Source organism: Annulohypoxylon truncatum (assembly GCF_022578515.1).
Source record: "Annulohypoxylon truncatum strain CBS 140777 unplaced genomic scaffold F4807scaffold_28, whole genome shotgun sequence".
In the NCBI taxonomy this organism is placed as follows: domain Eukaryota; kingdom Fungi; phylum Ascomycota; class Sordariomycetes; order Xylariales; family Hypoxylaceae; genus Annulohypoxylon; species Annulohypoxylon truncatum.
Window position 1 is genome coordinate 443,255 of NW_025953814.1, and position 24,429 is coordinate 467,683.

Below are 24,429 nucleotides of genomic sequence, written 5' to 3' on the forward strand. Positions count from 1 at the left end.
TTGGCCATATTATCCCCCACAGTTGTTCTTAAACATTCCCGGAGATGTCGAGGAAAGTTCACTTCCACCTTGAGGAGGTATAGGTACGTTTCTGGCATTTGTACCAGCTATATTTTTTCTAACGAACATAAAATCTAAAATACATATCAGTTTAATTAGTCTATCTGATAATAAGTTTGATAGTCTTAAATGCATTCTATGTTCAATGTCTCAGGTACCTGCTATGTAGGTAGGTACCTTGCATTGCCGGATCGGAAAACTGTCAGGAGCTTTGATTGGATGTTAAGAGATCGAGACCCATCCATGCCAACCCTGAGTTTCCGGTACGTACCCGGAGATCGGCTCACAGTTGCATCACTGTACATGTACTTTGTACACAAAGCTCTTAATTTTTTTCCATCGGAGTTGTCGGTGTTTCTGAGCTCATCGTCGTGTCATCACACCTGTTCTCTAGGACAATAGCATGATATGCCTTTGGCCTACAACCCAATTGAGGAACAAACATAATCGGAGAAAAAAGGATACTTTCTTCTGATCTTGAGGACCTATCGGCAGGTTTAGACAGCTTATTGCGTGTTGTAGGGTTCCTGGCGCGGGTCCGGATATAGGTCTTCCTGCCTCTCCGAAGCTTCTCGACCGAAATCCTCCGGGTCTGTCAGCAACTTTTGCTAATTTCAACTCGCCCATACCACCCGCTCGGCTCGAAGCCAACACCATATTCAGTTAATTCCCGAAAGAGGAGATAATGTCACAAATTTATTCTTCCGCCGTCCAACCCATCTTCGGTTCAACAGGGGCGGGTGTGTTGCGACAAATTGTACCGAACGTAGGAAGGGCGGCATGGAGGCGGGCTTTTGTCTCGAAACCGCAGCAGTCTAGATTCTTCGTAGCTTCGAGGATTGCTACACATACGACACCGCGTCCGACGATATCCAACATTATATCTAATTGCTATAAGGCCTCCCTACGTTCGACCCGACGATCATTTCACAGAACCTCACGATTACGAGATGCCAAGTCTGCTCCGAAAAATTCTACCGCCGAAGAACCACAAGGAATCACGGCAAAATTAAAGAAGTTATCTAGAGAATATGGATGGGCGGCATTGGGTGTCTATCTTGGCTTAACCGTCCTAGACTTCCCTTTTTGCTTCTTACTAGTTCGATCGGTAGGAACGGAGAAGATTGGTTGGTGTTGGCGAGACTTCATTTCGATTGAGGTTGCTGACGCGTCTTAGGTGAAATCGAGCACTACGTGGTCTCAAACGTTTCCAAGTTAATACCGCAATCCGTCCGGAACTGGTGGAAGGAGTACAGAGAGGCTCTAAGAACTGCCAAGAAGGAACAACTAGGCGACGGAGAGACCAGCGAGCATGACGAAGTGGCTGATTGGGGCGTAGAGGAAGCTGAGAAAAGACATAAGGCCGAAGCCAGTAAGTTTTGGCAAGATATCGCTGATTTCGAAAATATGTCTAGGCTAACATAGGTACCAGGTCTTGGAACACAATTAGCTCTCGCCTACGCCATACATAAAAGTTTCATCTTTCTGCGAGTTCCTTTGACTGCCGCGATAACGCCTAAAGTAGTCAAAGTCCTCAGATCATGGGGTTGGAAGATTGGGAAGCGATCTAGCAAACGGTGATAAGTGGCTATCCTTTAGAACTCACGTGGGGATGACTTCGGCCACGAATTTCATGATCCCACCTCTGCCCCGAGCGATGGGTGTCCTTGCATGGGTTGGCGCTCGAGCAAAGGGTTTGTATACTAGGTCAAGAGGGCGTACGATCGACATGAGACCATTAGACTCACTCCACATAGAACATAATCATCAACAGCAATGATTAACATCTGGAATCTACTCTAGACGAGTTACGCGACAAGAACTTGGGTCATTACCTAAGACGCAACGATAGTCATAGTTATAGCAGCAATTAAGTTAGATTCCAAGAATGCCGACGACTCTCGAGTAGACTTTGTTCCATTGTAAGTGATAATCCTTAGTAAAACGATGTGAGATATGTAACGGACACGGGGATTTTCGAGGCTTTTTTAAAGTTTCTGTCTATTTCGAGTCGGTCCTAACGAAAACGGGGATTATCTTGAGCTAGACTATCTACATCAAGGTACGTATGAAGCCTCTTCTACTACCCAATCCACATCCTGCTTTACCCACCATTGATAGCCGCATGCACCGGACTTTGTCTTCCGAGATATTTCATACTATACATATAGTATAATATGTCGGACAAACGGACGGCAGATGATGATAAAGTTTACGATATTGTCTGGAATTTTGAGATTGTCAGGTACATAGTCGGTGCTGGTTATGGTACTCCCCATACTATGTATGAAAGCACTCAGTGGATAATACTCTCTCGGTATTGTCACAGACATAATATTTTTTCAGACTTGGTTTTCGAACTGAAACGTCCTAGATGCCGGGGCCAAAATATCACACGGCTCTACCGGTGTCTGGAATGCCTTCCACCCGGCCGTGTCGCACGCATAGTATGATCATGGTGATCAACGAAAATAAAATAAAGTTTGACGGATCTCCTTTAGTATGCGGCAAGGCCACAGTTATCGCCCACTTTCTTGCTGCTCCTCCTCGCCGTTCTCCACAACATCCACGCCATGGCTTCGCCGGAACGATATAAGTCTTACTATCTTCGACTTCAAGCATCCACTATGATTGAAAGACACGGTTATTCCGATTTTAACCTCGACATAACCACATTTGTTGTTGGTAGATAGCGTGACTCTTCCATTTGGCTACCCCTGACTAGGCAGTGAATCAGAAATATGTCAGTTAACTAGGTATTCTCCAGCACTCGTTCCTTCGGAATAGCACAAGATCCGACTTCTAATTGAAACATTTCAACAACTGCGCAATGGAGATAGAAAATACAAATCAGCCCGCAGGAACTCAAAACAAATCACCGATATATATATAGGACCCTGCCATGATCATGAAAACATTACGTCTGGCCCCTTTGAGCTCCCCGGCTATCAGAGTTCTAGTCGTTCAGCTGATCAAAGGGCTAAATTTATTACAGCCAGCATCCCTGTATGACAACGAATATCGGAACGTATTTGCAGGCCTGGAACTGAGTCGTCTAGTCTGGAATACGCCTGACATCATGGGTCTGGATACAGGGTCCAGCGCCAAGGACTGACACGCTACAACAAGGATCATATTTGTGGAAAGAGCCATAGTTACAGAGGCTATCTGTGTGGAGCTCGCGATAGTAAGCATGTCCCAAGGGAATGGAACAGAGGGTAGGGGGAGACATTCGAGAAAGATTGAACTCACGGATATGGGATACTGTCATGGTAATGAGAACACCTTTGGAGAGTGTTTCTGGCATCTGAGCTGAGTCGATACGTTCGACAGTTAGCCTAGACGACTACTTCCCCTATCTGCTCATTTGCTGGAGGATGATTGCTTTCCAATGGTCTCGACTCATCAGATCACACTGTACTTTATATCTACATGCACCCAGACAATCTTGTTAGCTTAGGACTTGCTATTAAGCACCAATTAGCCGTAAACGTTGGGAACGGAAATAGAAAATGTGGAATATCAAACACGAATAGAACCTAAAGGCAGTACAAAGTTCGACAAAAGAAGGCTAGGCGAGAAAATGGGTCTTTCCTTTCTCCGAGTCCCATTCGGATTGAGGCTAAGAAAGGGGGGTGGTCCTTCTAAAAGTCGTCTGCGCAGGTGTAGCCCCAGCTTCGGGGTCGCTCCGTAAGGTAAGTGTAACTGACTTGCACAGATACGCCACTTACATTAACCTACACAAAGCAGTATTAGGATTCTACTTAGGTTTTCGATCCTCTATCAGAGAAGGTTATACGTTACTCACAAATCTGTACACAACCCCTGGACGACCTTTCCAACCAAGATATAAAAGCAGGACAATCCCCCGCCATTCTCAGTCTTTTCATTGCATAACCAGCCAACGTATTAGCATACATTCATAAGTTTTCACATATCCTCCGAATAATCATCACCACTCTTATCATCGATTAGATGTATCGCTTTCCGAGACGTGAGACTGGGTGTACTATTAAGCCAACCACCGGGTGCACTGCCGAACAATCTACCAGCACGATGACGCAGGCCTACAGTCGTCGTAGGGGTAGCGAGCCCAGAAATAGACGTCGAAGGTCGAGATCAACACAGACCACAAATTGGCCACAGCAACATGCCAAGTCCACCCGAGTGCCAGAAATACTGAATGCCATGAGAGAAGGCCCCGAAGCACTGTGTCAACCGGAACTCAACAAAGTACTCGAACAGGCCCTGCGCGACGTCTGGAACAAGATACTAGACAACCCGCAGACCTACATTATGACGAGGGATGAGTTCGCTCTTTTCAACTTCTTTCAGCACCTGGAACTCAATGAAGAAGTGAAGTTGATAGCCCAAGGAGCAAGATATAACTATTGGAAGAACTTATGGGGGCCGCTAAAAAGCAATGTTATATCCTGATACCCTCTTCGTCATCCACGAGTATTGGATTTTGGCAGAGAAGTGTGCTTAAAGAATGCTGGAAACAGGACAATTCCAGAGACTGCGCAGAGAACATAGACAACGGCTAGCGATACCCCAACTTGCGTTAATGAGCTTCAACAGCGGAGGAAAGGAGAACGGGGCGTAAATGGGGCATGCTCAATGAATCTTGTTACGATAAATCAATTAATAGAGGAAGCGACGTTCAATCAATGATACGATGGATTCTAACAACTACGTTGAGAATTAGGTTAAGTTTGAAAGAAAAAGGTTTGTGGCACACGCCATAAGTTGCCCCTCCTGACGGCGGACGATCGTCCCGTCCCCCTGCCAACGTATCTGTCACCTACTAAGCTCATTATTAACCTTCTTACTTCTAAATTCAATTGAGCCTCTTCAACGCCAAACGCAAGCTGCCTAGATACCTGGCGATATGGATGAGATCTTTTATGAATTATAGCCTCCCACTTTGGGCATCGTGACCTACTTATCCTAACGAGCGAGTACCATGTCATGAGCTACATACCTCGCTCTTCACGCATAGTTTAATGTACATGCTTATGCATTAATATCCTGGTTCATTCATACTGGACACTTCGACATGGCTATTAGGGCCTCTGAGAAGGCAACGCCCAATTTCACGGTTCGGCGTCAAGATCAGCTGAATTGGAACGTCAGGCGATCGATTGCCAATGTCGACGATGGAAATCGATTGAAGTCCAAGCTAGTATTGGCTTTACTGTGCCTACTATCGTTAGTATGGTTGGCAAGAATATACTCGGGTCTTCCTCTCCTAACTTCTTCAACAATAAACCCAGCCAGCCGATCCGAATTGGAATTGTTTCAAGGTTCATCCAATGCACCCAACTCACCTGAAGTATTGGAGTGTTTTCAAGTTTCCCAGCCGGTGTTGAGCCCCGATGGTCTACCTTCAAAGTCGACAGCCAGTGTCGGGCAAAGAGCTGCAAGGGAAGATGACCCCGATAAGTCTTGCTCGGTCTTATTGATGGATCATGTTTTTGGGTTTAGTTATGGCAAGCCTTTCGTCGGTATGTCCAAATTTATCTAAGTTCATATCCGCTGGGCAGTGATCTCTGACAAGTAACAGGAACTTATACGCCACCAGATTGTCCTTTCAATCGAATTATTATGAACTTGACTGTAGTTTCACAGGGTCGCCAATTTGACCGCCTAGCACTGATGTATTTCGGCGATACCGAGGTATGGCGGACTTCAACTGCGGAACCAACTCAACCGCCCGGGATTCGTTGGACCTTCTTAAAGGATATGTCGGAATATTTGTACTTTTGGAAATCTCCCCAGAAGTTGATCTTCGATCTAGGGAACTTGCTGGATGATAAATACACCGGATCATTCAATGCTACCCTGACTGCGACCTTCTTCCTGGCCAATGCCGAAACTGGTAAACCTCCGGCTGACATGATTATCCCTGTATCCGCGAGAAAGGCGGCAGAAAATGGGCCAAGCCATTTCACATTACCGACAGAAAATGCAACAAATACGATGAGCCTTCCCCGAAATGTCAATAGAGCTGTCTTCTCCATATCTGCTAATGGACAGGCCGCCGAGGAGTTCTGGTGGGGCAATGTTCTTCAAAGCGATGTCGACACGTTCAGCCAGACTACGGGGAAGTTGCTCGGTCTGTCACCCTTTCGCGAGGTCCAGTTGCTTATCGACGGCAGCCTCGCGGGGATCCAATGGCCCTTTCCGGTGATATTCACCGGTGGAGTGGTACCTAGCTTGCATCGACCTATCGTGGGTTTACAAGCCTTCGACTTAAGAGAGCATCAAATCGATATTACTCCATTTCTTCCTCTGCTATGCGACGGGGCCGAACACACATTCGCAATCAAAGTTGCCGGGCTGAATGATCGGGATAATGCCAGCACTACGCTGACAGATACCGTCAATGACAGCTGGTATGTCACAGGCAAAATCTTCCTATGGTTAGACGAAGAAGGTTCGGTCACCACCGGTGCTAGCGCCGTAGTGGAGTACGATGAGCCAACCATTTCACTCTCTCACCGTGTCACGCAGAATGCCACTGGTTTCAACGAGACTTTGGCTTTTGAAACATTCGTCGAGAGAACACTGACTGTCAGATCAACTATCAATTCAAAGAGCTACACTGGAGAAAGTACTTGGTCTCAAATCCTTTCGTATTCAAACCGAGCAGTGGTGTCAAACTTTGGATTTACCGAGATTAACAATTTCACCATTACCGGAGTCGATTCTTCGACAGGGTCTAGCACCCCATATAAGACCGTCTATACGTATCCTCTGTACTGTAATCAAACAGTCTCAACGTCCTCGCAGGGTAACCTAACAATAAGTGCGCATTTGATACAAGGGTTCCAGCTTCAGGTTGAAGGCAGTCCCGTCTTCCCAACAGGTCTAGAGGCGTTCGAAGACGTCTCTGCTACTAGAAAGGGCCCGTATGCCGTGTCACATTTGAACACCTACCGCGACGGCACAGCATTCTTCTCTCAGACGGGGGATCGTAAAAGTAGCTTCGGCTATGGTACAACCAACCAGGTTTTCCGCTTCGGTGGTTCTGATAGCAGTGGCACTCACGACACCGATGGTGATATCGACGAGCTCTATTTCCGAAATGTAACAGCAGCAAACGGTACTATATTGTCCGATTCCGAGAGGATAAAGGGCATGGAGACATATAGTTTCAAGCGAAAATGGCAACCTAACAGCCTCCCAGAGGCATCGTTGGCCTTGTTCGCTCATACTTCTGATGTGGCCAGAGGATTTAAAACACCAGCAGGGAAAGGTATCGATTATAATGGGATGTACGAATTACCTTTAGTACAGGTTCAGATTCCATAGGTTCGTTGGGTCTCTCGTTGGGAGCATTATCACTGTGATAGAGGCATAGTATTACTCATTATTAATTGTAAGGGACTCCAACTATCATTATAGGGCTTCATACCTGTCAAAGGCCAACGCCTAAGGCGTGTCCAATCAGTTGCAGCTTTCCCTGTCGGTTTCATATGAATGTGCCTGCTGATTGATTTACGTCTGCATATTGATATCAGTTTGCTAGACTTTCCACCCCACTCCGAGGCAGATATTAGACCAAGTTTGCCAGCTCAGATAAGCCAAAAACCAGGCAAATACGTCGTACATTTCCAATCCCGTTCCTGAAATTAGCGACCCAGTTAATGCGGCAGTCGCCGAGATCATTATGGAAACATGGTCTCATTCCACGTGGCTACATGACTCGCTTGAAAGGGGATATCAGGATCTGGTGAAGGGCCCACACATGGCTAGATATTATCACGGGTGCTATAAAACTTTGATTCGGAACTAATGTAACTAGAACTTAGGTAGTTTGGTGTATGGCCTTACAGGTGCGCTTTCGCTTGTCGGGCTGGATCTTTGGGAGCTTTCCTAGCGCAAAGAGCTCGTTGTCTCTCACAGTGAATATGGGATTCGTCACTTTTTGTGCGTTGCATATGTGAGAAATAATAAGATACGTACTAGTACGATATGGGGTGCACGTCGACTATGCTTGGCCCCCATATGAAGATAATTCAGCTGATTAAGGCCTTTCTCGCGGGGCTATGAATTTCATAAGGTAGATCTAAGCACCTTTCGTTGCTCATCAGTATCCCACTGTTATCGGCCTATCCGAACGGGTGTGACGAAAAACTAGGGGGTCTTGTTAATGATAGAAGCTGTCTAACATAGGCAGGCAATTCAGATTTACTGTGGCATTTCAACCCTTACAAGTACTAGAAAATTCGAGATAATTTGATTCCTGGATTTGGATTGGTAAGGCTTAGTTAGTCAAGTATAATTAGGTCGTCAGAATAAGGACATTTATACCTACCTAGGTATGTGGCCTGGCAGCGACTGGCTACGCCTATCTTTGAACTTTGTTTTCTGCCAACTTTATAAGACCAAAGCATGTTATACTGTTTATGAGCTTATTTCCACGTAAAATTTCAGCTGCTGGGCTTCGTTGCTGGAGCACATTAATATAGATACTCAGATATTTATCTTCTTACCCCTTAAGTCGATGGGACATGTTGAGATGTCTCGACATGCTGATATCGTATTTCGATGAAACCACAAACATATCGAACACACGATCACTAATGAGTTATTCCAAATATTCTAAATAGAGATTCTCTTTGCTCCTTCTAGTGGATATCACATGCTCCCATCCCCATTATCCCATCAACACCTTGACCATACCTTCCAGGTAAGTTACCTACATATGCAAAAGTAAAAACAAAGGAATATATACAAGAATGCAAGCCCCATCGCATCGACCCTAACCCTCAGATGCGAGATGCTGCCCACTCCTGAAACCTAAACGCCACCTATATGCACACCGTGGGTTTCCATGTCCTATGTCACGTAGGAAGCTTCGAGAGTATGTATAAAACAGCCTATCACGCGCCATCATCCGGGATTCCGGCAACCTTTTCTGCCGTTTGAAGATAGTGTTGCTGATCCGCTTCCTTGATGCCCGCGTACCAGATGTTGGCCATCTTCTTGTATCCTTCGTCGGTCGGGTGGGTGCCATCCTTGTTCAAATCAGAGACCTTGGGGCCCGCGTCGCTCTGCATGTCGACCAAGACAAGTCGGTGCTTGGACGCCTGAAAATCCGCTGCTACCGTCTTGAACTGAGCGTTGATTTGCTTGACGCGGTCTTGCACTGCCTTGTTCCCGTTGACTAGAAGGGTGGATAGAATGACAGTGGCTCTAGGAGAATCCTTGTAGATGTCGTTGAGCATGTCCGTCATTCGTTTCCCGGCGTTGGGGATGTCCTTATTCTGGACGGCGTCGTTCGTCCCAACGTTTACGAGGATAAGGTTAGGTTTGTATTTGGGCACGGTGGTGTCCGCCTTGATGTGAACTTGGTCAATTCGGTAGCCTTTCCAGCCCTCGGTGTCGTTGTCCTTCATATCCCCACTTGGATTGTCTCCGACCATGTTGACCTTGTTGCCGTTCGATTCTAGTTGGCTCCGGAGATCTTCACGGTACCCGTTCCCGTCGGTGGAACCGTAGCCGTATGTGATAGAAGCACCTAAGGGCATTATTCGTAAGGGCATGCCATTCCCGAACCCCTTTGCTCGAGCATGGTGTGTGTCTCCTGACACAGTGCCGCCTTCAGTCTTTGGTAAACAGCGTCCTGGATATTGTTAGATTATAACTTGGCGAGATTGGGAAGAGAGGCTAACCATTTGCTACTTGCGAGGTGCATGCCAACAGGCACCATAGCAGGTGCTTAGTAGTCAACATTGGAAGAATGTCGTAAGTGTGAAAGGGTCTGGCTTAGGATAATGAATTTGGGCCGTAATAGATCGTACTATAGGTACCTTTATCAACTATGATACTTGATCGTATGTATGTTGTTTGCTCGTCGCGTGCTACCAAGGATTGATAATGGATCGCGTGGTTCAGACCCCAGGTATGGGGGCGTCCTGCCGCGGTATTTATCATTCTTGAGAACATTCCTTACTCACACGTCTTAAGACGACCACCAATGTCTTTAGGATTTGGTGGAGCCAACCCATGATGACTCCTGGAGTCAGTCCTCTGTTTCTTCATCCAGCCTGACAGCCCACCCCTGCTTCGGATGATAGTGGTAAGCATTGGGTCATCCCAGGAGCGATACAAGGCTGCGCTGAAGCCAGGAAGATCATTGAGGCGTTTACCTCGACAGTAAGATATAGCTCTAGCAAGGTAGAAGAGCCGTCAACGTTTAGCTAGTCCGCTTAGCTGTCTCACATATGGCATTCTGTGCCTTGCAGATCCAATGCAGGGGTTATCTTACACATAGCCACGGGAGGGCTGATTGGTAGGGCGTTGGCAATGCAGAATTGAATTACCGAATATATCGATATTGACGGGCTCATACTTCTATTCCTAGTCACGAATATTCCTCGCTTCCTTGCTTAGGTAGTCTCACCAGTATTTGCATCTGGTCGGCAGGGTATCCTAGGTACGTTCAGAGCTTTGAAATTTTGCAGTTGACCGACTTAATCTCTGGTACCTGGAAACCCCTCGTTGGGGAAAGGAAGAAGCTGAGGACTGGTGACTGTAGGATTGCCATCCTTCGAGTAGTATGTTTAGCGAGTGATGTTATACAGACGTGAAAGTTCAAACAAATCGGATCCGCAGAAAGAAGCCAAAGTTTGCTTCTAATAATAAAGAGGGAAGCTAAAAGCTGTCGAGATGCGGCAAGTTGGGGCGAATTGGCAGGGATGCGTACTTCCTCCTGCACCCTTTTTAGGTTTAGATCCCTGCTTCCCCACGCTGTAATTGGGCTGATTAGAGCTTGACAAGGAAAGATGCAGGTCCCTGTTTAAAAATATAAGCACCTAGCAATTCCCTGGTGGAAGGTTCCCACTTTCTCTGGTATCGAATCAAGTTCTAAGAAGGCCAGATTTCCGATTCTTTCATACCAAACATCTTACCTCCACCTACCAGCCTACCTATTTCGGCAATCAAATTAGGTCATTGACAATTTCAATAATACTACATGGGACGAAATCTCACTCAGCCTTAAATCTCAGCTGCAAGACTTTTCATCTGACATACTCGGCCGATCAATTGACCAACTTGTTGGAACCCGACCTTTCTCGATATTAACCCGAGCAGCCGAGTCACCTTGTATGACTATACGTTGAAGTTATCGCGAGATTGTATGTAGAACAGCTATGTACTTCCTAGGCGCCTAGGTACCTGGGTATCTAGGTATATGCAGGTAGACTTCTCAGCTTCTTGCAAACCATTCACCTTAGATCGAAATCAGTTTGTAAGTCTTATCATACAACCCACACTTACCTATTTAGGAAGAGGAAAAAAGAAAAAAAAGGCAAACACGTCACAGAAAATAGGAGATTGGGACCTCTTATCGAGCAGTTCCGTGATTTGGTATAACTTCTTGTCTCTTTTCTCCAGTTCCCAAAGTTGTTGTTACGCAAATTGTTCATTCGGTGGTTTGATTAAGTGAGATTGAACCTCTGACATCAGCTCCGCCCCTGTCTCTTAATTGGCTGTCGCGATCTTCCTCCGCATAGCCTCACTCTTCTCGCAGATAGCTCGACCGAATAGGCATCACTATTCCGATATTCTCCAAACCTTATGAAATTACTTGATCCCCGAATAAAGAATCACCGCACCTGACCTAACAGCCTCGATATCGAAGGTCTAGCGTCGGCTTTAACTAGATATCTACTATATACTTATCAGCCCATCCAGGGTCACTCAGTGCGTAGAATCCCTCTTGTGCTATTCTAGGAAGAAGCACATATGCCGATCAGTCATTATGATTCACTCCTGCCCAAGGCTATACTGTTCGTTTAATTTCTTTTCTCGCCATATATGTCGTGACAGGGACATATTCAGCTAGAATGATAAGTCTCGAAGTCCTGTCGGTCACTAGACGCATAAACCACGAAAATCTCACGCTTGTAACCACACTGAGTACTGTTGAGTCTTCACGAGCTGCCACGTTAGGCATCAAGTTTCGATAGGACTCTTCTACTTGTGGATGGAGTTAGAATAAGTGACCATCGTATTCGAGCCCACTTACATTGAGAAGTTGATCATTAGTTCAACCGATTTATACCACATAGTACGATAGAAATCTTAGTCCATCAAGCAATACCTAATTAATCCGCCGCATTATTACTACCCTGCAATAGGCTAGAAAGCAGCCGTTGTTTTTGATTTACATATATGTGTTCTAACCCCTAACCCGCCCTGGATCCTATGGATTACTTTCTAATCACGCCATCGTTGGAAGGAAGTTCGCCGACTCTTTCGGCTGTCTCGCTTATGATGCTTCCGCCTGGTCAAGCATTGAGGTATTGATGACATGAGCACTAAAGCTGCAATTGCCGACGCCTTCTCGCTCAAGAAACGAAGGGCTAGACGATGCCTAGTACCTATATGCGGCGTTAGCATCGTTCAATCACCTATGACATAAGTAGACCTGCGTCGTGAAATCATGGTTATCACTACCTAGGTATATTAGTCTCGGATGTAGCTGAAATTCGCTCTAATAATCGGCCTTGCCAGACTCATCAGCGTTGATCTACCCAAATTGAGATTCAATTCCTTTTTGCTTTGTGTACTCAAGCACCTAATCCATAAAGGCAATCATGAACCTCTAGCTAAAAAGGGATCTCAAATATCCGTCAAGGGAGATAGATTGGATCAATATACGATCTGATCTAGAAAGCCCAAATCTCGGCCCTGTATTGCCATCGTAAGGGGTTAGGATTCATCCCTTCCCCAAGTAACACTCATCGAAAGCAGGACCATACGAAACCATTCATCGACAGCCATTGCATCACGGCTTCATAGGAGATGGTCCGAATATGTAGCCCGAACGGAGTGTTAGAAATGAAGCCGGTGCCGACGAAGTTTGCTTGACATAGAATATATGTATTAGTCCTACTCAGAGAGACCAAGGTCCCCTTGGATACTTAGATATGGGTAACAAACAACAACCTCCTTTTGCTGTCATATCACAGTTGGCTCCCGTACCATAATTGAGATCTTGTATGTCTCTTTAAACGTGCCTGTTAACTCCTTGAGGTCAAATGTGAGCTCATCTATCTCTCGAAAGCCCAATTTTTCATACACCGGCTTGCCATCGGGCGTTGCTTCAAGGTACACCTTGAGGCCGCGAGCGTCGGCGAGAGCTAGCATGGGCAACATCATTGCCTTCGCAGCACCCCTCCGGTGATAATTTGGCGACGTGCACAGGAGCGATAGACCTGTATTGCCACTTAGGCGACGGACAGAATAAAGCATGCACTAATCTCATCACTTACCTAGCATGGTCTTCGCATTCTGTTTCTCTGACATATCCTTTAGAGCATTGAAGAAAATAGCACACAGTTCTGGTCGGGCGCCTTCCGGGATATCAATCGTAGGGGGCGTAGCAGCCTCGACAGGCGCGCTGTTCACAGGCATGTCTTCTCCTTGCGCCGCACCTCCCGCACCACGGTCTGCCGTGACGACCTGAGATACGTCGACGGCAGCCACTTCATCTTCAACCCACTCCCCGAAGACTATCTCGTGGCCTCCAGGTATGTCCCACCTAGTAAATGCCACCACCTCGCCGCTCAGTACGTCGGTAATCTTGAAATGTCTAGTGCTCCGATCTGCCATCTTTTTACGGATGCGACGCTTCATCCACGCCACCATAGTCTCCTTATCTTCCGGCCACCAAAAAGTGTTCCGCGGGTCCGTCTGGAACGCGACGTAGTATATCTCGGCCAATGCATCCGCGTCTGCGGCGGTACAGCGGGACATGGAGAAAGCCGGGGAGAGGGACGTCGGTATTGGAAAGGGTAACGCCATTTCTCTCTTTTCGCTTTCAACGCTATCGAATAACTAAGAATGAGCTTGTTTAGAACTGACCGATAAGACAATGGTCTCTGCAATAATTCAGAGCTGGGGAATTAGAATAAATACAGCCTACGATACATTTGACTAATATCGTGAGACGCCAACGGTCTTCCCGAAGAGGAAGTTATCCGTATCCACTGTCCTTAACTCCGATGGCGTTGCCGGTTGGCTAGCTGAGGGTATAGGTAGTGTCTTGCTACAGACCTAGTGCATGTTGCGCTCATTCGTTTCTCGCCGATGACTCCTACCGGCAAGAAATGAATGGCAAAGAACTTAGGAAAAAGCATGATACCATTTTAATCAGTTCAGTAAGACTTAAAAATTACGCAAATGATATGTCTGATGTAGAAGAGCATGACTTCATGCTTGCTTGATAGTTATGATAACACATATCGAGGAGGATATAGAGATAAATGTGTGTAGAAGGATGCTAAAACTAAGTGGCCAAGTAAGAGGCCTACCTACCCGTGTCTATTGGTTCTGAATCCAATCCTTCCTTACGGGTGCCGAGCATCGTCTTTATGTTCGACTAGAACCATAACGATTCCCACAGGCGTCCATATCAAAGCGACGAAATCGATACTACTACTTAGGAATATTTAGCTGCGTCACTAGACAAAACTATGTTCTCACCACTGCGATCATCCAATGAAAACCATGTATGTATGAGATATACCTAGTTGGATCATGTATTAGCGGTATATTTATGCGTGGCCCAGTCATACCACGATGAGCATAGAGCATATGTCATCCAGGATTATGAGACCAGCGTAAGACTCGTAAGTCTAGACGCCTGGGAATAACATTGTAGGCTCTTCGGGAGCAGGTAAGCTCTCGATGGGGTATTGTCCCGTCGTCCAGTACATAGTGAACTCACCGAGTACTCGGGTTATAACCCCCCGAACATCTGCTTGCTGCCATTGGCATCAAAGTTATGGGTGGGCCAATCGAGATTTCATTCTTCGAGAAAGCAATCTTATACCTTCTCACTGACCCAAATCGCACCCCTACACCCTAGTCGTATGACACCGGTTAATAGCCAGTGAGGCTCGGCCTTCTTCGCGTCATTATCGACAGCGTGGTCTAAGTGCTCTAGCTCTTCGTCTCGTATGCGCCGCAAAGTTTTCACAAGACTCTGGAGTTCCTCACCAACTTCGTAGCCTTCTGCTTCCCATTGATCGAACATCTCTAGCAGCGTCCGTATCTGATTGTTGTAGTGACCACCAATCTCAGTCTCTACGGCCTCCGTACAAGCCATTGCGGCCTCGCGCCCCATGACAGCGGTCGACCAGCCCAAGCCTGTCGCCAGGACGGACCAGAGCGGGTAGAGCGCTGTCGGGCGGACGCGGTGTTTGGCTATGAGGGAATTGAAGGTGTCGAAGTGGCCTTCTTCTTGAGCGTACATGTGGGCCATTAAAGGCCGGAGGTGTGGGTGCGCATTTATAAGAGGTGGCGTCTGGGCGGTATAGATCAGGGTCGCAGCTAATTCACCTGCTTGGTTCACACGGAGCTTTAAGAAGCGGCTTCTTAGTACGAGTTATATAACCCAATGGTTAACAAAGGGCCTTACAGCTGATGAGAGAAAATCACGTTGCTCTTTTGTGAGAGGTTTGCGTCTTGGTTTCTGAGCCGGAGCAGATGTCGAGTTTGCTGAGACCGTCGCATTGGATTTTGGAGTTGTGCTTAGGAATCGTCTTCGGACCGGCTGGGTAAAGGTACATGGAGTTGTGAGAGAGTCGTATAAGTATGCTGGTGATAGATTATGGCGCGCTATGTGCGTTTGTATTCGTACCCTCGGTAGAGACATGGTGGGAAGTTGACTCTGGAGTTGGAATTGGTTGTGATTCTACCATTACTGTAACTGACGTTATCTGCTTTGATGGCACGACTAACGATACCTAGTACTAGGTACAGTATACCTGGGTAAGCTAAAAGTGGATTATGTTACATGAAGCTAACCCAAGTAGGTGAAGCCAAAGGGACAGTACTATCCAATAGAAATCACGGAAAGAACAAAAAGCTTACTTAAGGGTCTAGACGTTAATAGAGTTTATCCAATCAATCAACAACAATCTTATCCCGTCTAGCTCGTCTCAATACTTTTACTACGTACCTACAATTTACTTTGAGCAGGCAATGAGGCTGTAAACTCAACGTCCTCAATTCTTTTGACTGACCTCCTTTATCAAATAGGGGATTGCTACCATCTCTCTATCGCTTCATTCTATTTTCTGAATATCATCATTTAGCTTAATTGCCGTTGTCTTTTTGAACCCTGTCAGTGTACCGATATATAGTACGATTCGCCTGCATCGCGCATCCTGTCGCGCATCCATCGCTGTCTCATCGCATTTGCCAAACCGCATCTGACGACCTAATCGTCGTTCCCGAGAACTCGACGCCCAAATAATATAGTGTCACTATGGCTGACCTTGAGGAGGAGATCCTAGCTCTTGTTGGCGGCGACGATGAATCGTCAGACGAGGAACAAGAGACAGGCATCAGTCATTCCGCGTCTAGGTCTCCCGATACCGATGCTAAGAAGCAGACAAAGGACCCGAAGCAGAAGCCTAGCAGAAGGAAACAAGATGAATCAGACGAGGAGGAAGGAGAAGCGTGAGTTTTGTACTTACCTTGTTATCGTCGTCGTTGTCGTTTTTGTTACTGCCGCCACGTCGCTCCTTCCCCATATCAAGCACGCTCTTCCTATTTTTAGTCCACCATCGCTCTCGCCAATGTCCTACACACCTCAGGGCAACTAACGCACTGATTCCCCCGGAAAAATTAATGTCAACCTCTACAACAGCAATACCACCCCCACTTGTTACCTGATTCCTTCACAGTACAAAATATTCACTTCAATACTTAGCCTTTGGCAGCCATCCCCAAAAGTTATTTGTTTGCCTCTCATCAGTTGGGGTTCGCCGATAGCCTTCTTTCCCACTCTCACCTTCTATCTGGCACCAACAACATAACCTACTCTTCTAACACTTCGCCATGCTTTATGACAGTTCTTCGGTTGCCTCCCCGGCTTCGCAGGATTCCGCGCCCATGGATGAATCCGATTCCGATGACGACGTTTTCCAGACGACCAACGCCAACGGAAAAGTAGACGACGATGACGATAACAAGTATCCCGTTGATGGACTCTATGCGAGCGAAACAGAGAAGGAGGAGATTTTAGCCATGCCTGAGCTCGACCGAGAACAATTGCTTTCCCAGCGCCAGGAGCATGTCGACCGCCAGCGGCAAAACACGCTGCTACGTCAGCTACTATTGAAGACGAGAGAGGATGATAGCCAGTCAGACAAGAAGCGCAAAGCGGGTTCCGCCGACCTAGATGACCCTCAGCGGAAGACCTCACGGCAGAGAACGAGAGTCGGTGGATCAAAGGTGGGCGAAACGAGCGCGGGAATCGAGTCCCTCCGCCGTGCCCGAGCCGAGAAGAGCGATCGGCTGCGCCGTAGAGAGGAGGATCGGGAACGTAACAAGAAGTCGTATTCCGCCTCGCGCGATAGTCCCGACCATGACATCGATGGCGACAGCGACGGTGGCTGGGCGGGCGCATCTAGAGACAGACATTCCAAGTCGCGAACCCCGGAAGTTAAGGAGATTCCATTTGCCGACTTGCGTGACGTTGAGCGAATCCGACTAGGTCGCACCCGGTTTGCCCAAGTCTGTTTCTTTCCTGGATTTGACGAAGCCATTACCGGTTGTTACGTTCGTGTTTCGCTTGGTCCGGGTCCCGATGGCGTGGCTGTCTATCGGATGGCCGTAATTAAAGGTATATTTTCATCTTAGATCTACGATCCTGGCGCCTCTGTACTAACAGTAGAATCTTAGGCTTCACGAAAGGCAAACCGTATGCTATGAATAAGCCAAACGGTCAACCTTTTGTCACCGATCAATACATCAAGGCCGCCCACGGCAAATCCGAGAGGGATTGGCCATTCATCATTTGCTCCGATTCCCCATTCACCGATGTATGTTATGGTTCTCCTATTCTATAAACTTGGTTCTAATTTTTTCCCCGCAGGCCGAGTTCAACCGCTACAGAAAGGTCTGCCAGGAAGAAGGCGTCGTTTTTCCCAGAAGACCAACATTAGATGCTAAGATTAACGACATTAATGCCCTCATAAACCATACCTGGACTAACACTGAGGTCAATGCCAAGATTGAACGAGAGCGAGCTCTTCTCAGTAAATTCCAACCCACGGAGCGGAATCGGCTAGTGAAATTAATTGATGAGGCTAAAGAACGTGGAGATGATGCGCGAGTTTCGGAGCTGCAAGACCAGCTAGACTCCCTTGAGACTCCGCGCTTGGCGTTTAAGACAAGCTTGACGCCATCTTCCAAGTCTACAAACTCGGCTCCCTCGCAGCAGGAGCGCTTAGCTGCCTTGAATGCCGAGAATCGCCGGCGCAACGTGGAAGCAGTGCGCAAGGCACAAATGAGCGAGAAGGCGAAAGCGCGCCAGATCGAGGCCCGCATTGCACGAGGAGAAGACGTTGACGGAGACACCTCGCGCCGTCTCAAAACCAAGCCCAAGTTCATGCAGGATATCAACGAGTCCGGCGAGCAAAAGTCGACGCCTACCAATGGCAGCGGTGCATCTACGCCGGCCAACGGAACGCCGAAGCAGACTGCCACTACGAAGTCGGTGGTGCTACCTCATCTACAGAAGCTCCAGGTACAAAACCACCAGACAGGCAAGGATAAGAAGGGGATGCCGCAGATCCATAAGCCAATCGTAGATGATGATATCATCGCATCTCTGGATCTTGATATCGAGGTTGATATCGACTAGACGGCTGAAGGGACGTAACGAGGTGTAAATTACTCTGGCACATATGCAATTTGTGCTTCGGTCTAATTCTTATACCACACATGGACCGAGGAATAGGGCATTGAACCTGCATTACGAGAGCTGCGCTATCGCGAGCTCGTTCACTTAGCTTAGCACGAGGTCCTACTCGATGAGGTAGAAACTTAGCTCCACATATTGCTGGTAGCAAGCAGGAACATCGATGCAATAAACGACCTGAATAAATGGACAAGTGTAGGATCATTGACTGAGACTATTCAGACAATGGATATCATTCCCTACCTACTTATGTGATTAGCCATTTTCATCCTGTGACCTGAGGTTGCCGTAGAATAGACGAGGGTTCTTGGTTGGCCGAATAGTTGGGTACCAAAGAACTGCCAGTTACTTAGGTGAGTAGGGTGAGCTAGCATGGATCGGCTGAGGTTGTGATGGCCACGGAGCTCCATGGAGTTCCACGGCATTCATGGCCGTGCTCTAGTCCTAGCCGTCCAAGTTGACAGGGCACATCGACCACGAAGCTTACTAATATGATGGGATGGTAACCACAAAGTTAATCCCCTTTAATTATGGCGTGATAAACCATGATTTGTAACTATTCGACAACTAAGTCCTTGATTAACAATACTTTTCTATGGGTCTTAGAAAGCATTCTTGACGAGGGCTACTTACTAATCGTGAAATCTGAAATGAATATCTCGAACCACCTGGCATATAGAACGTTTCATCCTCCCTGACAAGTACAAGTTCAGGAGAAGGCATACAAGAGATTTCTTAATACATTTAGAGCCCGCTATAATTTTAAGAGATTATCAACTGCCACGCTCATTCAAGATTCAAGTTAATCCAGATCGCTCCATTCTCTACTTTCTTGTTTTGAACCACGATGCCGGTAAACCGCTACGAGTCTGTTCCCTCTCCTATCTCACTCCTTGGTCAACCTCTCAAGTTCGAGTTCTCGGGAAGAGTAGCGAAAAATCGGTTTTACAAGGCGTCTATGATCGAGTGCCTAGCCACCTGGAGTCCGACGAATCTTGAGGAACGCGGCATCCCGACCAAAGAGCTCATTGAGCTATATCGAAGGCAAGTGCCAAAATAATGGGTAGTAAATATCATAACAATAGCTAATATAGATATTCAGATGGGGAGAGAACGAATGGGGTATCATTGGCACTGGTAGCATTGATATCGAGTTCGATATGGTAGGCTATGTCGGTGATGGTATCATCACCCCTGAATGTCCCCTTTCAGGTCCGCGTTTTGAGGCCTTTAAGGAAGTGGCAGCCGCGGCTAAGGCAAACGGCAGCTTGATCCTCGGGCAGATTAACCATCCTGGGCGCCAGCTGTTTGCTAAGATGAGAAAAGATACGATTTCGGCGTCGGCAATACAGATGCGTATGTGGGCACATGACTATTTCAACAAGAACCGAGAAAATGCCATTATATGCTAATGTGTATACAACACCACAGCACCAAAGACGGGCGCATACGCTGTTCCCCGCGAGGCTACGAAAGATGATATCGCGCGCATCATTGATGGGTTCTCCTACGCTGCCGAATATCTCCAGAAAGCAGGGTTTGACGGCATCGAAATTCATGGAGCACACGGGTATCTGGTTGCCCAATTCCTCTCGGAACTATCGAATCAGCGTACCGACAAGTACGGTGGTAGTCTCGAAAACCGTATGCGCCTCGTGGTTGAGATCGCCGAGGAAATCAGAAGGAGAACAGAGCCAGGTTTCATCCTCGGAATCAAGCTAAATTCTGTCGAATTTCAAGAAAAGGGAATCAAACCGGCAGAAGCCAAGGTCATGTGCGAGAAATTGCAAGAGCTGGGTTTCGATTTCGTCGAGCTCTCGGGCGGCAACCACGAGGAAATCGGCTACGGGAGCACGAAAGAGTCGACGCTGAAGCGAGAGGCTTACTTTCTCGAGTTTGTCCGCGACATTGTGCCGCACCTATCTAAGACGAAGAAATACCTCACCGGAGGGTTTCGTACCGTCGGCGCGATGGTGAAAGCCCTCGAAATCCTGGACGGTGTCGGCCTTGGCCGCCCCGCTACACAGGAGCCGCGTCTACCGAACGATATCCTCGCGGGTAAGGTCACCGGCGCTATTAGGCCGAGAGATGAGATCTTGGACGACCTCCCGAATTACTTAGCAGCGGCCGGAGCTCAGATAAAGCAGATTGCCGATGGTCGAGAGCCTGTTAACCTTAGCAACCCTACTGCGGTCGAGAGCCTCCTCAAGGAGCTAGTTAATCATTTTGCAAAAGTCGCGGCCGATGGCGACAAGATGGAATATAGGGGCTTCCCCGACCTGAAGAGTCCGGAGACGAACGCGCGCCCGTACGGTGAGGCTTACTAGATATTCTTGCCATTTCTTGATAATTATAGATGGTGATGGAATCAGGCCAAGACTTTTTCGTTCCCAATTAGTACGCTTTAGGTAGGGGCTTTGTGATGATCCGAGTCATAACTTGTTTAGTAATTCTAGTGGTATGCACATATTCCAACACGAAATACCGTTGCTAAGCCGTTTAATATGATTCAGGTTCCGGCCGCAAGTGTCAACTCACGATGGTTCGGGTATGAGGGTTGATTTTAATGACGAGACGTTACTACTAGCTTGGAATATGAAATTCGAATGTGTAAATAGACGGCTTAGATACATGTAATGTCTGGAGAGGATATCGAGAGTCGATATTGATATACCGAGATATGCATGTACTATAGAAACATGCCATTGAGCCAATTATAACGCCAGCAAATGATGAGATCGGCAATCTAGAAAAGGGGATTGGTCCAAGCTACTTTGCAAATGTGGGACGGCAAAGACAAAACGAATTCGTGATGTCATGGAATAGTGAACAAGCATAGCTTTGACCATTGAGAAGCTTCGGATTACAATTTACCTACCGATAACCCCAGCACTTTCAAGGTTGTGAGAGATGGATTACGACAGTGGCATGGTGCAAAGTACCCTATGTACCTGGATACCTGCAGGTGCCCGCTCGGGGGTGTCAAATCGGAAGGAAGGTAGAGCAATCAGGTATCATTTTGTAGAAGGTTCAAACGGCTCAAACGGTTCAAAGCACTTGCGTTGATGTCAAATCATCATCGACCGCCGACCCCTCACTTACCACTCACACATTTACTTACTACCTAACTTACTTGCAGACAAATCTACTCCTATTCGTTCGTTGCCCATGTCCGTTCCTCTCGCCATATCAACCGATAATTGGTAATACGCTGTAGTCTCTGCTCTTTCCCTTCTCTTTTTTTCTTTAACCTTCAAGGCGTCACCAGAATCGCCTTCTCTTAGCCCACCCTGTTTCATGAATCTCACAAGATCCTTGCCTCAACCTTCTGTAGATCGTATCCTTCTCAGAGCTAGGCCCAAGTCCACTTTAAGATTACAAACATATAAACCATCTAGGTTCATATCGACATCTGCAATTAGAGCCATGCCTCTATTCAAGCTTAAAGATGTCACCTCGCTATCACTGCAACCCGGCGATAAGCAGGAGGTTGAAGTCGAAGGTGTCGAGGGTGGCAAGGTGCTTCTCCTCAACGCCGGCGGCAAGATCCAGGCTCTAGGCGCAAAGTGTACACATTACGGCGCCCCTCTTGCAAAGGGAGTCTTGACCAAAAGTGGAAGATTGACTTGTCCTTGGCACGGAGGTCAGTCCACAGTTGTTTAGCCTACCCTTTTCTCTCCTCCCGGAATTTATATAACTGACCATCGCCTCTACTCCTCGTAGCTTGTTTTAATGGCCAGACCGGTGATATCGAGAACGCCCCTGCGTTAGATGCCTTGCCGGCATTCAAGGCCATTGAGAAGGATGGAGGTATATATATTGAAGGCGAGGAAGCCGTAATCAAAGCAGCGAAACGAAAGCCCAACTTCAAGTGCGCTACCAGCGACTCTACTAACAAGGTAGTTGTGGTTGGCGGCGGTAGTGGAGCGATCGGTGCTGTCGAAGGGTTGAGGGAGAAGGGATTCACGGGACAAATAACCATGATCTCTAATGAAGGCTATTTACCCATTGATCGTACCAAGCTATCCAAGGCCTTGATCACCGACCACACCAAGATCCAATGGAGAGACGATGAGTGGTTCAAATCCGGTTCGGTCGAGGTGGTACACGACGAAGTCGTCGACGTTGACCTTGTTAACAAGGCAGTCATTACTAAGAGCAAGGAGAAATACATCTATACCAAGCTCATCTTAGCAACTGGTGGTTCACCCCGGAATCTGCCTGTGCAAGGATTTAAGGTCCTCGAGAACATATTTCTGTTGAGAACGGTACATGACGCTAAGAAAATCGTCGACGCCATTGGCGACAAGGGCAAAAAGATCGTTATTGTCGGTAGTAGTTTCATTGGTATGGAGGTGGCCAATGCCACGGCCGCCGAAAACGAGGTCACCGTAGTCGGTCAGGAGAGCACACCTCTGGAGAGAGTATTGGGGAAGGAAGTCGGCGCTGGACTGCAAAAGGGGTTAGAAGGCAAAGGTGTCAAGTTCCACATGTCAGCCGGTGTAGACAAAGCCGAACCATCTAGCTCGAACCCATCCAAGGTTGGCTCGGTGCATCTAAAGGATGGTACAAAACTTGAGGCTGACTTGGTCGTGTTGGGAGTCGGTGTGGCCCCCTCGACGGGATATCTTAAAGACAACAAGGTGATCCGACTGGAGGGAGATGGGTCCCTGAAGACGGATGACAACTTCCTCGTGGTTGGACTCAAGGACGTCTACGCCATCGGTGACATTGCTTCGTATCCCTACCATGGTCCAGGCGGCCAGGGCAATTACACGCGTATCGAACATTGGAACGTGGCGCAGAATCAGGGGCGAGTGGTGGCGCATCACATTATAAACCCGTCTCTGAAGTCGGATTTTTTCACTCCGATCTTTTGGTCTGCCTTGACAGGTCAGCTCCGATACTGCGGCAACACGGTAAATGGATGGGATGAGCTGGTCTTGCAAGGCAACCCAGGCGAAGGGAAGTTTGTGGCATATTATTGCAAGGGTGAGACTGTGGTAGCGGTGGCTAGTATGGGTGTAGATCCGGCAATGTCTCAATCGGCGGAGCTCATGAAGTCAGGTGGTATGCCGTCGAAGACAGAGCTCAAAGGTGGGCTGGACATCCTCAGTGTTTCGCTGTCGGCTTAGGTGGGAGGATCCATTAATGAAGCTCGTACACGGGATGCGATTTGTGTGCCTGAGTTAGCGTCAGGTACGAGTCAGTGGAGTTATTGTCTTGATCGACTCGATTCAGGGACCAGACTGCCAGATTTATGTAAGCAAGCAGGCAAGCAAGCACAAATGAAAGTCGCGGCTGTTTCTCCTTTTTCCTTTAGAGACGAATCGCCCGCCTTTTTGAAGTTTACACCATAGTTGTGTGCCGTGGTTCGCGATGCTGGGCCTGGTGCGTATGATAAATTGATTGGCTTACGGGTGCGTCATCGCACATGACTGTTCGACATCCCGGTCAGGTCTTGCGCAAATGCACCCCGCCTATCAATAAATGGCCAAGACGAACTGCACAATCAAACACGGTAACGCCGGTGATTTGTCCATGTGATTGGAGTCCCAACCTCTTCTTCAACGAGGGGCGGTATTGGCGTATGCTCTGCCAGATAGGTATATATCCCATGCCTATTCATTTAC

General features: G+C 47.4%; 9 protein-coding genes across 9 annotated transcripts; 6 read left to right on the forward strand and 3 right to left on the reverse strand.

Moving 5' to 3' along the window:
• The first annotated feature begins 433 nt into the window (after positions 1–433).
• Positions 434–1,949, forward strand: F4807DRAFT_435555 (uncharacterized protein). The gene is made up of 3 exons (XM_047998899.1): positions 434–1,187; positions 1,238–1,432; positions 1,493–1,949. The coding sequence occupies exons 1-3, from the start codon at positions 746–748 to the stop codon at positions 1,639–1,641; spliced, it is 786 nt and encodes a 261-aa protein (XP_047851893.1). The 5' UTR covers positions 434–745; the 3' UTR covers positions 1,642–1,949.
• Positions 1,950–3,799: 1,850 nt separating this feature from the next.
• F4807DRAFT_435561 (uncharacterized protein) lies at positions 3,800–4,760 on the forward strand. The gene has a single exon (XM_047998900.1). The coding sequence runs from the start codon at positions 4,036–4,038 to the stop codon at positions 4,495–4,497; it is 462 nt and encodes a 153-aa protein (XP_047851894.1). The 5' UTR covers positions 3,800–4,035; the 3' UTR covers positions 4,498–4,760.
• Positions 4,634–7,377, forward strand: F4807DRAFT_469395 (uncharacterized protein; the record flags this gene model as incomplete). The annotated part of the gene is made up of 2 exons (XM_048002708.1): positions 4,634–5,567; positions 5,627–7,377. The coding sequence occupies exons 1-2, from the start codon at positions 5,120–5,122 to the stop codon at positions 7,375–7,377; spliced, it is 2,199 nt and encodes a 732-aa protein (XP_047851895.1). The 5' UTR covers positions 4,634–5,119.
• A 1,283-nt stretch (positions 7,378–8,660) lies between these two features.
• Positions 8,661–10,158, reverse strand: F4807DRAFT_186556 (carbohydrate esterase family 3 protein). Its single transcript, XM_047993634.1, has 2 exons — positions 9,744–10,158; positions 8,661–9,694 (listed from the first exon to the last, which is right to left on the reverse strand). Exons 1-2 carry the CDS (start codon positions 9,802–9,804, stop codon positions 8,952–8,954), a joined length of 804 nt encoding a protein of 267 aa, XP_047851896.1. The 5' UTR covers positions 9,805–10,158; the 3' UTR covers positions 8,661–8,951.
• A 2,354-nt stretch (positions 10,159–12,512) lies between these two features.
• F4807DRAFT_186600 (acyl-CoA N-acyltransferase) lies at positions 12,513–14,295 on the reverse strand. The gene is made up of 2 exons (XM_047993635.1): positions 13,353–14,295; positions 12,513–13,295 (listed from the first exon to the last, which is right to left on the reverse strand). The coding sequence occupies exons 1-2, from the start codon at positions 13,882–13,884 to the stop codon at positions 13,039–13,041; spliced, it is 789 nt and encodes a 262-aa protein (XP_047851897.1). The 5' UTR covers positions 13,885–14,295; the 3' UTR covers positions 12,513–13,038.
• Positions 14,296–14,614: 319 nt separating this feature from the next.
• Positions 14,615–15,856, reverse strand: F4807DRAFT_435576 (COQ7-domain-containing protein). Its single transcript, XM_047998901.1, has 2 exons — positions 15,503–15,856; positions 14,615–15,442 (listed from the first exon to the last, which is right to left on the reverse strand). Exons 1-2 carry the CDS (start codon positions 15,737–15,739, stop codon positions 14,909–14,911), a joined length of 771 nt encoding a protein of 256 aa, XP_047851898.1. The 5' UTR covers positions 15,740–15,856; the 3' UTR covers positions 14,615–14,908.
• A 952-nt stretch (positions 15,857–16,808) lies between these two features.
• Positions 16,809–18,887, forward strand: F4807DRAFT_186638 (plus-3-domain-containing protein). Its single transcript, XM_047993636.1, has 3 exons — positions 16,809–17,716; positions 17,776–17,915; positions 17,969–18,887. Exons 1-3 carry the CDS (start codon positions 16,930–16,932, stop codon positions 18,737–18,739), a joined length of 1,698 nt encoding a protein of 565 aa, XP_047851899.1. The 5' UTR covers positions 16,809–16,929; the 3' UTR covers positions 18,740–18,887.
• Positions 18,888–19,643: 756 nt separating this feature from the next.
• On the forward strand, positions 19,644–21,123 carry F4807DRAFT_452952 (NADH:flavin oxidoreductase/NADH oxidase-like protein; the record flags this gene model as incomplete). Its single annotated transcript, XM_048000395.1, has 3 exons — positions 19,644–19,840; positions 19,899–20,152; positions 20,228–21,123. 3 exons carry the CDS (start codon positions 19,644–19,646, stop codon positions 21,121–21,123), a joined length of 1,347 nt encoding a protein of 448 aa, XP_047851900.1.
• A 707-nt stretch (positions 21,124–21,830) lies between these two features.
• F4807DRAFT_435582 (uncharacterized protein) lies at positions 21,831–24,413 on the forward strand. The gene is made up of 2 exons (XM_047998902.1): positions 21,831–22,439; positions 22,520–24,413. Exons 1-2 carry the CDS (start codon positions 22,094–22,096, stop codon positions 23,929–23,931), a joined length of 1,758 nt encoding a protein of 585 aa, XP_047851901.1. The 5' UTR covers positions 21,831–22,093; the 3' UTR covers positions 23,932–24,413.
• Positions 24,414–24,429: the final 16 nt, after the last annotated feature.